The sequence below is a fragment of the Sodiomyces alcalophilus genome (assembly GCF_042370955.1).
Source record: "Sodiomyces alcalophilus JCM 7366 unplaced genomic scaffold ACRALscaffold_1, whole genome shotgun sequence".
Classification (NCBI taxonomy): domain Eukaryota; kingdom Fungi; phylum Ascomycota; class Sordariomycetes; order Glomerellales; family Plectosphaerellaceae; genus Sodiomyces; species Sodiomyces alcalophilus.
The window spans coordinates 1,244,297-1,260,513 of record NW_027263532.1 but is presented as its reverse complement, the minus strand read 5'-3'; the positions used below and the strand labels follow the sequence as shown (position 1 = coordinate 1,260,513).

Genomic DNA, 16,217 nt, shown 5'->3' with positions numbered 1-16,217 from the left:
TGAAACTTTTCGCCAGCCGCCCAGAAGATCTCGATTCACCTAGTCCGATATGGCCTCCTCCTGTACCCAAATGGCACCGGACGGGATGACGTCTGGGTACCAATCTCCCAATGAGAACAGCCGACCGCCGTTCTTCCCTTCGTACTCCTCCAGAAATTCGCAGTCACCTCCCCTAGCTCCCGATACGGTCGCCAATCGTCCGCCTTTTCCTACCCGCCACTCCTATGCCTCACAACACCAGTCCAGAGCGGTGGGGGGCAGCAGCCCAGGCCACCCGGCGGGCGGGGAGCGACAGTCGCTGGCCAGTTCCAGTCTCACCAATGTGCGTTCCAGCGAGGGAGCAGTGCCTCCTGATGCCAGAGTTTCCATTCGGGATCGTATTGCGTGTCACCGATGGACATGGTTCACCATGGTATGTTTGTTTCCCCGTTTCCCTCCTCCAGAGCAATCCGAGCGACTCGCTAATATGTCCAGACGATGGTAGGGGTCAATCCAGAAGAAAAAAAATCTTGGCTCGTGAAGCTTACCTTGGAATATTCGTGTAGGCGACCGGCGGTATCGCCAATGTAATACATTCCTGTGAGTCCTTCAATCTTTCCATGCTGTGCTTTCCACTTCAACCTAACTCTAACTCCCGTCCCCATCTAGTATCGTACCAGAGCGCATGGCTTAACGGCCTCGGTTTGGCCTTTTTCATCCTCAACATTGTTCTATTTATTCTCAACTGTGTCCTCATATCTATTCGATTCCGCCTCCAGCCCGGCTCTTTCATGCATACTTTTATAGATGAGATAGAGTCTCTTTTCATTCCGTCTTTCGTAAGTTGAACCGATCAAGCATTCACCACCATGACGTCGCTCTAACAAGCTTAGTTCGTATCGTGGGTATGGGCCTGGTCTCCTATGCATCGTTCTCTTCTAACATGATGCCAGGATCACTATGATTCTTATAAACAGCTGCCAGTATGGGACACCTCATGTGGGGTTCTGGTTTGTCCGGACCATGGAGATCATGTTCTGGTTCAATATGGCTCTCAGCGTGATGGCCAGTGCGGTTCTTTACCTGGTTCTCTGGTCCAGCTTGTACGCACCTAGCATTCGCTGAGTACGGCTCTAAGAAAAACGCAAACTGACAAGATTGTAGAACGTTTCCGATTCACACCATGACTCCCGTCTGGGTGTTCCCGGCATACCCCTTGCTCTTAAACGGCCCGTTTGCGGGCAATCTCATCAACTCTGCCGTTACGGCTGATAAGGAACTCGTCGACACGACTGCTGTAGCACTTGCAGCCCTCGCGGCACAAGGAACCGGGTTCCTTATCGCCCTTATGATCTCCTCCGCCTTCATTTATCGACTGATGACGCAGAAGCTTCCCACAGACATGCAGAGACCTGGTGTGGTATGTGCTCCCGATCAGCGGCTCGCCGACTTCCCGTTCCTAACAGGCTCTATAGTTCATCTCGATTGGTCCATATGCTTTCACAATGACAGCCATTGGTTAGTGCAATACGATGAGAGCTTAAGCTGTACGTGAGCTAACTGCTTCTTAGTCCAATTGGGCAGTTCCGCGGATGTGATTTTCCCCCCAGACTTTATGGGTGCCGAACAGGCTGTTCCCATTGTGCGAATCATGTCTGTGTTGGTAGGGGTTTGGTTATGGGGTGTTGCCCTGTGGTTTTTCATGGTATCAGTCGGATCCCTATGGAAGTACGTCAAGCGCGACCGCAAGATACCCTTCCAGATGACCTGGTGGTCGTTCGTGTTCCCAAATACGGCCTTGGCCGCGGCAACGGCCGCCATGGGAAAGGTCTTCGACAACAGCGGCCTACATATCCTAACCGCGGTCATGACGGTATGCTTGGTGGTCGTTTGGGCCATCGTCTTTGTCAACATGATCAGGAGTCTCAAGAATCGCACGCTGTTGTGGCCCAAGACCAGCGACTAGAGACCGGAAACGCATCTGCATGATTAGGCGAAGGAATGGTTAGCGTTCTCGGGTCATTGGCATCCTGTCATGATATGATCCAGGAATTCAGCCACTTGGTAGCCAGAGCGGCCGTTCCCACCCACTGCCAGTTAACGATGAAAGTCAATATTGGCAGATAACAGACTCCGCCATTGCGTCGCGCATCAGAAAGATAGATTGCGTGACTCTTATGGCCGTCCGATGGGCATCTCGCGCATTTGTTCAGACCGAGAGTGTGGAAGAGAAGCTCACTTGGGACATCTCCCGTACTCGGATGAAGTCGGAGATGGCATATGGACAAGTTTGCAGGATAGGGGATGGCGAAGGCCCGGGCCGGCAATAGACGGGTAAAGGCGGGAATGATGGCCGAGGGTGGGCGGGACGATGGCAGGTTCACGGCATCGGAGAAGCTCACACCTCAGGCAAGTATTAGAGGGAAGAAGATTTACAGACCGGGCAAGATAACGAGCCGAAGAGCCGCGATGTTCCGGCGCTGGGTCCCAATCCGGAAGTGGCACTCCAAGATTGGTACTCGGATATGAGCGCGCCATGGAGGGGGGTCTAGAGGCAGCTCGATAGCGCAGAGATGAGGATGCGGTCCATCAGGGCGGCTAGGTGGCGGACGGGGATGCAGCTATGCATGCCAGACTGGGGCGACACAACGCAGCCTTGTGGGCGGGCATGGGGTACGCTTGACAATCGGAATGATGGCGGCTGGGTGGAAGCAGGCGACTAGGTAGCGTATAAGATGCCAGACGATCCCGAAGGTTCCCATGGGCCTAGCTTGTTTGTACCGATGGCTGTGGGGTAGGTTGATGGCGTTGGGACGTCGCCGACTCGCTGTGCTGCAGGACCTCGGTAATGGGGGAGAAAATGTATAAGATGATTTCGCCTGGAGCAAGATGACGCGAGTTCATGTGTAACGTATGGTTCTACAATCGAATGTATTCTCATGAGAAGCAAGCACAGTAATCCATTACTATGGAGGTGTACTGAGAGGTGCATGCAGAAGGACCAAGATCAAGATCACGACGTTCGATCTGGTCAATGGCTTCCGAGATGCTGTGGAACTGCTTTTGCGGAACTCCCATGTACAACGTAGTACGAATATGTGGACTTGCAAGACACCCTACCTAGTTTCGACGCCATTGGTCCTTGAAATCCTTAAATTATAAGTGGACAATCTATGCTTACATAAGTGGGCGATGTGATGCCGTTGGCTGGCAATGATGATGTCAGCCAGTGGGGCTTTTTTTGCTTGGAGGGGCAGAGCGGGGCAACAGAATTGGAGGGGCAGCACCAAAAAGCCTACCCCTCCTCCGTGACTTGAACGCCGCTGCATCCAGTTATCACGACACGGAATATCAAGAGGAAAGGCCGCGACGGAAACGACAAAGTGAGAGAAAGATGACAGCCAGATGACATTTTCCCGCTCAAGTCTTGGAATCGGCAACATTTTGGAATAACAGACAGTGATTGGACCAACCAGTGGATTCGATTGCTTCACAGGCAGTGTGGTTGACCTGGCCTGGTGCGAGATTTGTTGACGGACTCGACCAGCCAGCCTCCACTCATCACCCTAACGGCCCGCAGCTCCTTTGGTGCAAAGAGTCATTTTTCCCTTCTTATTATTTCATTCCTTTTTTCTGTTTGGTTCCATTGAGCGGTACTTCTTGATAGAGCTCTTCCATCGAGCTGACGAGGTTATTATTAGGCGAGGACGTTGGCCTGGCCATTCATTCATCCTGGGGTGGTAATCCGAGATCGGAAAGATTTTTTTTCCCGCCATATTATCCCGCGCTTAGAAAAAGAGGAAAAAAAAAGAATGTCGTTTTGCCCTTCAAAGGGTAGATAGAAAGATTGACGCGAACCGTGTCGTCGTCCCTACATATCATTCAATGTCCTAGCTGTAAATATTTAACATTGCCGCACTCTTATACTTCGTAATGATCCCAGAAATTTCCGAACTGCTGAAAACAGACGATAATGGTATACCCGCTGAATCCTCGGCCAAAAGGAGCCGTCGAGGATTTAAAATGTGCGACTCGGGAAAGATGGCGGACCGATGAGGCATGAGTTGGTATTGAATGCTTGGCTCTTCACTGCTGCTCCTGTCTTATTCCTCAACGAAATCATCAGGTCACCCACTAGTAATAGTCGCACTTGTAGCTCAGGTCAGACAAGTCGCCGCCTACCTTAGGAAGCAGTATGTAGGCAGCCCATATTTCCTTCAGTCTACTTCGTACACACTTCCTGCAAAAGTGATCGGAGGGTTGCGTACGAAGGAGATGTCGAGCCCCAGGCCATCCTGCGTTGTGACGTTTCATGGATTTCACTGCGCGCCCTCCGAATTCCCTCCGAGCCTTGCCCCCCAAAATCCCTCCATGGTCCATCCCACTCAAATGTTGGGCATCCTTGCCCACTCATCAGCCCACGAACCCCCCCGGCCCCTCCTTCCCATCGCAATTGCACTCGGTTTCTGCCTCCGCCCAAGCCGTTCCATCCAACAACCTGCCGCCTTTCCCAGACATCACTCTCCACTTTACCTTTCTAACGAGTACCCGTATTAACTTAAATAATTTATAGAATGCTAGACTTCTTTAGGAACCAGTCCCGCCTATCCATAGTAGCCTGAATATAACCTCGGGTTATATTTAGTATTATAAGATATATAGCAATGATTATATATTGTTTTCTTAGCTAAGAATATTTTAAAAGGCTCTAATTTATTAACTTATTTCTAATAGATCGGGCGCTAAGTTCTAAAGCGTTATATAAATTATTTCAGTTAATATCATGACGTCTAAAGGTACAAAGTAAACTTGCCTATATAGACTACGTTTACTTTCATGTCCTATTAGGTAACTAGGTGCATTCCTACCTATCGACGTACCGACCCCTCCTTACGAAACCCCCCTACCTCAGTAGGCAACTTCCTTGACTCACATAATAAGGAGAGCTACCCTACCTTCTTTTCTTTGGCAAGATCCCTCTCAATCCCTCTCACTACATCTTCACTCTTCCATCCTCCATCTTCCATTCACCAAGACAGATCATACCCAAACAATCGTCAGGTCAGTACTGATTCTCAAGTTTGTTTCCATCTTGACGAACAACAACCCCTCAATCGCTCCTCCTACTCGAGCTTGGCCTCCCCCTTCCCCTTCTTCCAGCGTTGTTGTTGATCCTGCTCGCTTCCCCTTTCGACACGAGCAAAAACCCCGCTACCAGCCATTGCTCATCACTGAGGTCGATATCTTACGACCCCCGCTTCTTCTCGCACAATCCATTTTTCTCTTATTTCTTGCGGATCGCCCTAACGGGATCCTGACTTGTCCTATCTCTCGTGCTATCTATCTCGTTTGAGCTCGTTCCTGACTGCCACCAACTTGCTAACTTCCCACAATACGCTCCAGACCAATCCTCACATCTCATATATACCGCAATGGCTCCCATCAAGGTTGGCATTAACGGCTTCGGCCGTATCGGTCGCATTGTCTTCCGCAACGCCGCCGACCACCCCGACGTTGAGATCGTTGCTGTCAACGACCCCTTCATCGAGACCAAGTATGCCGTAAGTCTACCTTTCTGTATGAGGCTATGGGGTAGACGGTTCCGATCATGGACAATATTCCCATCGCCTACCTTATTTCCTCTCCCGCTTTTCACCTTACCTCAACACCCCCTGTCCGAGTGGCATCGGATTCCGGTTGCAAGGCATGGGCCCAGCTAACCACCTCATAATAGGCCTACATGCTCAAGTACGACTCCACCCATGGCGTCTTCAAGGGCGACATCTCCGAGGACGGCAGCAGCCTCGTCGTGAACGGCAAGGCCGTCAAGTTCTACCAGGAGCGGGATCCCGCCAACATCCCCTGGAGCGAGACTGGTGCCGAGTACATCGTCGAGTCCACCGGTGTCTTCACCACCACCGACAAGGCCAAGGCTCACTTGGCTGGAGGTGCCAAGAAGGTCGTCATCTCCGCCCCCTCCGCTGATGCCCCCATGTACGTGATGGGTGTCAACGAGGATACCTACGACGGCAGCGCCGACGTCATCTCCAACGCCTCTTGCACCACCAACTGCCTGGCTCCCCTCGCTAAGGTCCTCAACGACAAGTTCACCATCGTTGAGGGTCTTATGACTACCGTCCACGCCTACACCGCCACTCAGAAGACCGTCGATGGTCCCTCCGCCAAGGACTGGCGTGGTGGCCGTACTGCTGCCCAGAACATCATTCCCAGCAGCACCGGTGCTGCTAAGGCTGTCGGCAAGGTCATTCCCGCCCTTAACGGCAAGCTGACTGGCATGTCTATGCGCGTGCCTACTGCCAACGTTTCCGTTGTCGACTTGACTGCGCGTCTCGAGAAGGGCGCCACCTACGACGAGATCAAGGCCGCCATCAAGGAGGCTGCCGACGGTCCCCTTAAGGGTAAGTCACCACACAATGATCAAATTGAGTATCCGCGACTTTGCTGACCATCACAGGCATTCTCGAATACACCGAGGACGACGTTGTTTCTACCGACATGATCGGTAACCCTGCCTCTTCCATCTTCGATGCCAAGGCCGGTATCTCCCTCAACAACAACTTCGTCAAGGTTGTCTCCTGGTACGACAATGAGTGGGGCTACTCTCGCCGTGTCCTCGACCTTCTGGTCTACATCTCCAAGATCGACGCCTCTAAATAAATGCGCCCTGTCTGTCATACATTCAACAGACGGTGACATGAGTCGGCAGCAAACTCACGCTGTGCTGGGAAGAAGGTAAATAAAAAGGCCGAGGCCAAGTCATAGATAACCTCAGCCAAAGCAGCGAGGCTGTTAATAATGAAATCAAGTAAAGATCAAATCAGTGCTGGTCCGTACTATTTATGCGTGATGCCAAACCCAACGAGCTTAGATGATCCCGACGTCTTCGCTGCAACCTTCCCTTCACTTGACCGCGGGATTGAGGATAATTTCGCTTGATTGGCATGTACTTGCGTGGTCTCGGCGACTGACTAACCTCAAGGTGGGAGGGAGTCCGACCTGCGCCTCCCAACACCCCACGCTTCCGAGCTACCCTGACAGTATTGCAGGTATGACTGCCTTGCCACACATTTCGCCATGCCATTCCTTGCACATATAACATCCATTGAAACCTGTCCGGCTAGACCCTGCCGGCCCACCCCTCTGGGAATTTCATCTCACAGCCAAAGTAACATCAAGAAGACTTGTGAACAAAAGAGAATAAAAACAAAGATGAAAATGTAAAGGTATTGAGTCTCATCATAACTTTAGAAAATAGGGATATCATCGTCAAAGGGGAAATAGAGACAGTAACGTGAAGAAAAGAAAAAAATAGAAAAGACAGACAGAGACAAGGACAGTAATACTACTAATAATAACAAAAAAGCAACCCTTACCCATCCTCGAAACGCCAGTAATATCGCCAGCCCGTACGAATATGTGGACACAACCGGTATCCTTCGTGGAGTATGATGATGGGTTTGGGCGCTTCCCCCTGCCCTTGCCATCAATCTTCATCTGCTGTCGTTCTTTCATCTTCTCCTCTTAGCGAGGGGAACGCGTTCTCTGTCCCATGCCTCAAGAAATCAGAGAGAAAGAGAGAGCCATTTATTTTCCGTCCCAGCCTGCTTGCCTGGCCCTATTTTGGTTTGCCACGTTGCTCGATGATATGATGAATGTCTCGGAAAGAAAAAAAGAAAACGGGAGAGCCGTGAATATCATCCGTAAAAACGCCTTTTCGTACAGTTAGTTACCCTGCATCTTGTTTGTATCGCACTCGCTATATCGTGCTGTAATGTGCTGTGCCGTGCTCTGCCGCGGCCCCGAGTCGTCGAGCCGGCCCAAGATGGCGAGTATGGGTCAGAATCATGATACATGGATGGAATACACATGGGTCGGGAGGACCCTTTGCCAGCCCGGCCTTCACTGACTTGGTCTTTCCCCCAGGGCCCTCTCGTGGAAAGCTACTATCGCGAATAGAGGTAGCCTAGTGGGGGTAGCTGGTCCGAGTTCTGGCTCGTAGGTTATAGGTTCTTGCCTAAGTTCCATTTGCCTGCAAACTGAGCTCGGGATTCCAATCGAGATTTTGTTCGTTGGCCCATCTCCTGACGATCCGCAACCCCAGGCTGACGGCTTCCTCGGATCCGGTCCACGGGCCGAAGCTCGCGCGCATACGTTGTTCATCGACGAGGCCGGAAGCCTCGGCGGCGGCTTTCCATACCGACAAGCGCATGCGCTCAAAATGAATGATCCGAGTGGCATGGCTGGCCGGGTCGAGCGACCAGAAGCACTTGATGAGCTCCTCGAGGATGACCGCCTTGAGCTGGAGGTGTAGCGCGTCGATGGCACGGTGGCGGCCGTCGCCGACGTCGTGGCGAATCATGTCCAGCAGGGGGAGAATCATCTCCCACTGGTTCGGGTTCTGGGCCTTGTTCTCGTGGCGGCGGGAATCGAAGACGGCGCGGAACGACACCATATAGGCCATTGCGCTCTCGAGGCAGAGCGCAATGCTTAGTTTGTGATCCTTATCGGAGAGCGGCGGCGGTGGCCGGTCGCGGCTGCTAGTCTTGGCTGCGAAGAGCGCGTCTCGCTTGTGCTTCAACTTGCCGCCTAGATCCTTATATCGCTCGTAGCGGTCGCGCAGCTGTCGAATCCGCGAAGGATCGATAGGTTCCCGGCTTTCTTGTCTGGAGGGTAGTCGATCGCCGCGGGGGGTAGCGCTGTGGTGCGTGTCGCCAGGGGTGCGCACCTGTGAACTGGCCGACGCGACGCGGGACATGGAGGTGGCAGCGGCTTTGGCCGGTGTCGAGGGGGCCCCAAGTTTGTTGGACAAAGAAGCCATGTCGGTCGCTCTTGGTCTCTTGACTGCGATCGAGTCTTCCACCACCTCCGTGCCGCTTACTGGCCGTTTCTTCGCTACAGCTTGCGGAGGAGCCGCCCCAAGACTGGCTGAGCGTTCTTTCTTTGGGGCTGGGAGAGCAAGGAGGCGCCTGAGGGTTTTAGAATGCTTCCTTCCACACTTCAACGTCACAATGAAGCGCCGTGAACCGTCTTTCGCTCTATCTCTGTTCACTGTTTTGAGTTTCTCAGCCTTCTCATTCACATCTTCTTGCTTGAGGGGCTTTGATTTCCGGACGTTGCCAGGCGAGTCCAATGGTTGCGCCGAGGCCACGGCTTTTGTAGGTCCTTTCTTTATCCGCGCAAGCTCCTCCTCGAGGGCAGGTGGTAATGTCGGCGACAAGAGGGGGGGAAGTTTTGGAGGAGGTGACTTATCCCTCCTGGCCGGTTTCGCCAAGGACGGTTTGGCCGCCTTCAGAGACTTGGACTGATCATACTCCTCTTCTCTTTCCCCCTTCTCATCCGGTAGCTCCTCCGCATTGTCCATGGGAAAGTGGAGTGGCGAAAGAAGCGGCGGCAGCGTAGTCCTGGATGGCTTGCTGTTCTTTTGTGTCGCAGAAGGGCTGGGTCGAGCGCCGTTGATCGAACCGGCCCGGGAGCGGGTCGGCGGTGTCTCTGCGCGCGAACCCACTGTCCGCCCGTTGGGTAGGGATGAAGGGGCCCCCTTCGAGTCTTTTTGCGGCGCCCGATCTTTCGACGGCACAGGTTCTTTCTTATTCAATCCATCATTTCGGGGTGTCCGTGACCTATCATCGGAAGGGTCGATGTTCGCCTCAGGTCTGAGTCGCTTCGGTGCCCTCCGAGTCTCATCTATATCGTCCGTTCTTTTTCTCTTTTCTGGGGTATCTCTAGTATCGGAATTCGCTTTCGGTCTCGCATCGGCTGAGCCGTGTCTGTGGATGATATACTGTATCAGCTGGTGGCCTAGATTACAATGCTCAAATGCTCATAGACGTGATGATGGGCGGCAAACAAACCTCTCGTCACTGGGACCATCTCGCCGCCTGGTCGTGCTGGCATCTCGCGGCGCATCGCTATCGTCAAGTTTATTACCGTCGGTCTTGGTGACTTCTTTGACGGTCTTTCCATCGGGGCCCTCTTTCCGGACCGATGTTGGTTTGGCTGGGAGTCCAGAATCTAACGGCGACTCGGCAGCCTTCCTTTGCTTGTTCTTGTAGTCGCTCAGAGACAGCTTGGTGACAACCTTCTTTCCCGTCCTCGTAACGGCCTCTTTCGCAGGGGTGGGGTTTGGTGGCTCTTCACGCATATCGTAGTAGGGCCGGGTGAAGAGGAGACCGCGATCAGCGTCCAGCAGCGTCATGTACTGGAGCGGCTGATATTCGCGCTCCTCGATCACCCTGGTGTTGTCTGGAGGAACGCGATAGCGTTTGTCCGGGCGCTTGGAAAGATGGTATGGCCGATCGGGCAGGATATGCTCGGTCAAATACTGGATGGATCTGACGGCGGCATCCATGGTTTTAGCGGTGATGGCATGCCCAATAGCATGGGCGGATGCGATGCAGAATTGTTTGGGTATTGTAAGTCTATGGGAGGGAGCAAGTCGGCCGGACGCTGGAAGTTGTGACGAGGAAACGGCCGGCGCAGAAGGTCGGATCGGAGTTGGTTACCTGGGCGGCGTGACGCGGAAGTAACGGGGTATCGTGATTTGGTTTCGGGTGAACGGTGGGGGAGAGCGTCGCCAGGTAGTGAATGGATGGGGAAACGAGTGAATGAGCTGTCGATTGATTGGATTGCCTGGACAACAGAAAGGGCATTGGAGAAGAGCACAAAGCTCCTCTCCTTAGCCCGCCGACGAAGAGCGCTGAACTGTTGAGGGTTGCCCACCTAGACTCAAGGATGGGGCGGTGGGAGACGAGGTGGGCGAGATGCGACAGGAAGATAGGTGTGATGGACGCGACGCCAGGGTGAACAGACTTGGGAAAACACGACGGCTGGAAACCACCTGCCGGCTTGTTATCGATTTGTAGAGTAGGAGATGACGCGAAAGTGTGCACACGAATTGGCACCGAATTCGAGCGTCGTCGTTTGGTTCGGTTCGTCTCTAATGTCTTTGGTCCTCCCGATCGCGACAAAGGCGGAAGGAAGGGAAAGAGGGGGGAAACAGAAACGGGAAGGAGGACACGACGAGTTCGCCTTGATAATCGTCGCAATTTTCGTTATGGTGGTCAAGGTCGGCCAAGTATAAAGTTAATGTCGATTTTGAGATATGTCCACCTCAAAAATGCAGCGAGGGTTGATAAACGAAGGTCCGGTATCGTGATTGTCGTCGGCGGTTGAGGGGGAATGAAGGGAAGATGGATGCACGGAAAAGAAAAGTGGATGGGGCGTCCCTGCAGTTCTGCGTTGCGCACCCAAGTCGCGAATGTCGAAGAATGAACCCTGGGGACAGCTACGAATCCATCAGGCATTGGTGGTGTAATCATGTGCCCCCAAGCAGGGTCGTGCGGGTCTTGCAGTGCATGTAGTGTAAACGAAGTTGAGCCACCGCATCTCCTCCGCGCGGTCCCGTGTCTGATGCTGTTCTTGATTCCCTGATGATTTCCCGAGAAGGTGTTCGCTGGACGGTTTGCCCAGACCCGAGTGGACGGCGGATGGATTAATGATGGGGCTGCCCGACGCGATAGCTGGAGACGACCGAGAGACGGAGGGAACGGGAGAACACTACTGGTCTGATCTGCTATGACCCACAGTGCATGTCATGTCATGTGTTGCTGTGGTGGCTTCTGCGATGGTTGCCGCGTGTCTAAGCCGCGAGAGTTGGGAAAGATAGAGTTGTAACTGAAAAGCAATGCAATAACAATTGAGGTTCAGAGGAAAAGTGAAGGGCACGTATTCATAATAGTCGAGGAGGAGAGAAAGGATAACGCAAAGTTAGGAACGAGTTACCGGTACAGTGACGAGACAAAACTGTCAAGCAAATATACTTATAACTCCACGCTAATAGGCAGGCGTACGGGGGTATATTTGCTTGATATTTGTGTTAACTTACTATACCTTATTATTCGGTCTTTGTAGCTTAAACGCTTAGGGCCTAACGACCCGCCATGTTTATAATATTCGTTTATATAGAGCTTATTATAAAGTAAAAGTCCGATATTTAAATACTGATTATAGTTATAATTATTTATTCCTATTAAATTAATATACTTTATAGTTATATTAATAAGTTACTAATATTAAAATCAATATATAATACTCTATATATAATACTATCTATTTTATTTTATTTTATAACTTAACTTATTATACTAAGAGAATAAAAGGCTAAATTAAAAATACAATACATTATTTCCTATTATAGCTACTTTCGAATACTATTAGTAGGATATACCCTATTTAGACTACCTTTATAGGAGGGCCCTGCCTAATAAGTATACATATAGAGTAAGCCTTATACTATAGTATCAGGGACATTTTATTTAAGGGAATCGGATAGGACTTAGAGGCGTTAAGGAATGCGTTGAGAACCCGGAACCGGCCCTAAGGTTAACCCTAGGGATATCTAGGACCGAGTTATATTTAGGATTATTAAGCTAGCCTAAGACCTATAGTCTTAGAGTCTTAGGTTATTATATACTAATCCTAGGGAGGATAGTCACTAGTCCTTAAGTAGGGTGTTTCCCGTTAAGTCCTAAGTTAAAAGGGCTTAACGAATAATCTTATAATTATTCCCCCCTTAAGGTTAGCTTTATAACCTATTCTTATTATAGTCTTAACGACTCTTTTTACTCCTTATATAAAACCTATAATATTTTATTCGTTCTAACCGTTTACAGGTATAACGACTATTAAGAGTTTAAAAGACTAGTTATTTTTTAAATCCTACTACTACCCCTAACTAGTACCTAAAATACCCCCTAAGCGTACTACTATTATTTATACCCGGGATACTTCCCCCGTTACTAAAGGAGCCGAAGCCGGGCTATTAGGCGCCGATTACGAGTAATCCCTTTCGCCTAAGTTAGAGGATAAAGATAATAACCCCGAATTCGAGATTCGCGGATAAGCTAACCCGGATACTCGTGATCCTATAGTAGGACTATTACTCGACTAAGGGACCCCCTAAGTTATCCGGATAGGACCCTAATTCGATATTAAAGACCTTAAGGGCCGCCCCCCCGGCACTCTATTATCGGCGGAACTCGATTTCCTGATTAAGTACTATAAGGACCGCTAAGCCCGTAAAAAGAAGGAGAAGCGCCTCCTTACCCTTTAATAAGGGAAGGACCCTGATACCTCCGAGCGTATCCCTAGAGGGGACTATAGAGGGGCAGACCCGTGTTCCGGGTCTAGACGTTATGGATATCACGTGACCACGTACGCGGTCCCAGAGATCTGGTTTTGTATGCGGCTATTCTTCGGAATAGACCCACTATATCTAGCTAGCTTTTCGTCCGATCTTTTACGATCGTTACCTATCACCTATTATAATCACAATTTGCATTATCCTTCCCTTTTTGGTTATCTAGACGATCCAGAAGAGCCGACCGTAGGCCCGCCTGCCTATCTTAGCTATTCGTTCCCCTAATCGGACCACTGCCGACCCTTCTAGAGGCCCGGCGACCGTCTCCTCGGGACCCGTTTAGCTCTAGATACGGACCCGTGACAAGCCTAACCCTCCCTTCGGCTAGCCTATTAGTTGGTTGTTTGTTTTGGCCCTACGCGGAGCCGTTCTGCACAGTGACGGCTTCGCCTTTCTTCAATTGGTGCTCGGAGGCGGATATAATCGGCGTGGGAGATCATAATCCTGCGCACGAGGGTAGTTCCGGCCTGCCTAAACGAACGGCCTGTCAACGATTGTTGATCTTGGTCTCGATGCGGTCACGGTCTTCCCTTTGAGTCTTTGGTCTTGAGTCTTGGTTTGGTTACGATACAGCTTCGGTTTTGATACAGTTTTGGATACGGCATAGGCTTCGAATACGATACGGTTTTTGATACAGATTTGGATACAGCACAGCTTTGGATACGGTACAGTTTTGGACACAGCTTCGGTTCGGTTTCGATACGGTTTTAGATACAGCACAGCTTTGGTTACGACACGGTTTTGATAAGTCCTCTAATGGCGGCCGAAGGGCTCAGGTCAAGGCCCGGAAGAATAGCGTGTTACGTGGAAAGAAAAGATTTTGATACGAGTTCTGATTCCGGATATGATACAGCGACAACCACAAAAACAACAAAAACAATTTCCCGGGGCCCGAGTCTCCGGAAGAGCGATCCCGATAGTGCTTCGGAAGAGCAGAGACTGCCTGCTCGTCAGTAATAGTCAACCAACACTATCCCGACGCAGAGACTACCTGCACACTAATAGTCCCACGCATCCGGTTCGACGGTCCCGAGTACCACGGATCCGGAAGAGCAGAGACTGCCTGCTCGGAAAGAATAGTCTAAACCGACGCAGAGACTACCTACAGATTAATAGTCGTATACATAGAGGAAGACGTCACGATAGCGATATCGTGGAAAGAGGAGGATATAATACCGGGATAGTTAGCCTCCTGGAGGTGGTTAGAGTCGCGTATAGGATATATTTCTGATCCTCTTAATCGGGTTAACCTGTTATTTTAAGGTCCTCGCGAGAGTCGCGCTAAGGGCGTGTAAAGGAGCCCTGTAGGAGCTATACGCTCTGCGATCGGAAGACTCTTTGGCGTGGTTTGCTTCCTATTCGTCTAATCAGACTAACGGTAACGTCGTTGCCCGTGGGCAGCCCACTAAGGGCAGCCAAAGCAGCCGAAGCAGTAATCGGAAGAGCCGCCGCCGCGGCAGAAGTATAACCCTACGGCAAAGTCAGGAAAAGAGTCCCGCCGCCCGGCACGTTCCTATTCGCCTAACTAGGTGCTATTCCTACGGTCAGGATAGTCACCGTCGGCGTACGTGCCCGGAAAGGAAGAGCCCCGTTGGCTCCGTGATCCGGAAGAGCTACAATAGCTCCGCGCTTTAGGAGAACTGGCGCGTTAAGTCCGTTGATCCCCTTATTCCGGCGCCGAGCTCCCGTGCTAGCTCCCCTGCCTTTTTTTCCCTCCTCCTGCCTCTTTTCCCTCTTCCTTTTCCCGCCTCCTTTCCCTTTTTCCTTTTTTCCCTTTTTCCCTCTACCTATTCCTTTACCTGATCAAGGCAACAGAATCGTTTTCGGAAGCAGAAGACATGCGTGGACTCTATGGGAGCTGCTTTCCTAGTTCCTGACGGGGGCCGCGTTCGTGGACTCGAATCTAGGGCCGCGTCTTTCTTTTTGGATCACGCCCTGGAGCCGGATTTTTTTTTCCCGAAGCTGCTCCGTTAGCCTAATCAGGATCTTTTTATTATTTTTAGGTGGTTTAGAAAGCTGCCCTCAAGGGGGACCTCTTCGTATAGCTTTAGGGCCGATAGATATAGAGTCCTGCCCTTCCCCCGATTCCACACTACCCGATTTTTATTCCCTTCTTTTCCACGCGAATACCCTAATCGCGAGCCTCTTCTTCTTTTCCCTTTTATATAGAAAGCTATACGCGCAGGAGCTTCTTCGTACAGCTTTAGGGCCGATAAACAACTAGGCCCAGGGCCCAGCCCATAAGTCTATAGGAGCCTGCCGATTTTTCAGCTTTTCCACATAACACTTCACCTCTTCTTTAGACTGTATCTTTTACAGTTCTTTACTATTTCTTTCACTCGTAACCACGTTAGCCTAATCAGGACAAGCCGAATCGAACAGTGCCGATTTCGATTAGTTTAACCTGCTGGTTATTAAGTTATTACGGTTACTTTAGTGGTACGCGTTAGATATCTTCGTCGTCTCTATTCGAAGCAGACCACGTACCACTAATCCCGCCTACCCTTTTTGGATCTTGATCCTGCCTGCTGTTTTCTGCCGGCAGAGTCACTATAAGCTTTTCCTCTTTTCCTCTTTTTCCTACCCTTTTTACTACTCCTCTTTTCCTAATATCTTCGTTCCTCTAATTAGCCCGAGCCTGATCCGCCTGCCTATAGTTAATCCGAGTGATCCTGTTAATCCGATTAATCCAGTTAATCCCGTTAATCCTGCTTCTTCTTCCTATTCCTTCGAGCCCGGCCATAATACTGCCGCCTCGAAGAGTCCTGCCGCCCGCGATACCTTCCTGCCTTCGACGAATCGACCTGCCTCCTGCGTGCCGTGCCACGCCACCGCCAAAAAGATCCGACCTGCGTGCTTTACGCCTACGAACCGAAGTGGACTGCCTGCCTTAATCTAGGCAGTGGAAAGAGATGGATATACTCTACGAGAGATATAGGAATACCAAGACCTTCGTGTAGGCCCGTCGCTTACGATATTCCTATAGACCCCGAGAATATATAGTTCCGAAATCCTAACT

At 50.9% G+C, this 16,217-nt stretch overlaps 4 protein-coding genes across 4 annotated transcripts; 3 read left to right on the top strand and 1 right to left on the bottom strand.

Annotated features, from left to right (window-relative positions):
• Positions 1–409: 409 nt before the first annotated feature.
• Positions 410–1,945, top strand: ACRALDRAFT_2023836 (uncharacterized protein; the record flags this gene model as incomplete). Its single annotated transcript, XM_071020169.1, has 7 exons — positions 410–412; positions 546–579; positions 649–818; positions 964–1,082; positions 1,144–1,399; positions 1,455–1,497; positions 1,551–1,945. The coding sequence occupies 7 exons, from the start codon at positions 410–412 to the stop codon at positions 1,943–1,945; spliced, it is 1,020 nt and encodes a 339-aa protein (XP_070878718.1).
• A 2,103-nt stretch (positions 1,946–4,048) lies between these two features.
• ACRALDRAFT_1060305 (uncharacterized protein) lies at positions 4,049–4,571 on the top strand. Its single transcript, XM_071016209.1, has one exon. The coding sequence runs from the start codon at positions 4,054–4,056 to the stop codon at positions 4,534–4,536; it is 483 nt and encodes a 160-aa protein (XP_070878717.1). The 5' UTR covers positions 4,049–4,053; the 3' UTR covers positions 4,537–4,571.
• An 840-nt stretch (positions 4,572–5,411) lies between these two features.
• On the top strand, positions 5,412–6,657 carry ACRALDRAFT_2092493 (uncharacterized protein; the record flags this gene model as incomplete). Its single annotated transcript, XM_071022591.1, has 3 exons — positions 5,412–5,540; positions 5,714–6,398; positions 6,455–6,657. 3 exons carry the CDS (start codon positions 5,412–5,414, stop codon positions 6,655–6,657), a joined length of 1,017 nt encoding a protein of 338 aa, XP_070878716.1.
• A 1,357-nt stretch (positions 6,658–8,014) lies between these two features.
• Positions 8,015–14,213, bottom strand: ACRALDRAFT_2014912 (uncharacterized protein; the record flags this gene model as incomplete). The annotated part of the gene is made up of 13 exons (XM_071019793.1): positions 8,015–9,819; positions 9,862–10,446; positions 10,517–10,629; positions 10,663–11,028; positions 11,110–11,412; positions 11,459–11,556; positions 11,584–11,673; positions 13,575–13,588; positions 13,691–13,750; positions 13,834–13,881; positions 13,919–13,969; positions 14,003–14,120; positions 14,196–14,213. The coding sequence occupies 13 exons, from the start codon at positions 14,211–14,213 to the stop codon at positions 8,015–8,017; spliced, it is 3,669 nt and encodes a 1,222-aa protein (XP_070878715.1).
• Between the last annotated feature and the right edge of the window lie 2,004 nt (positions 14,214–16,217).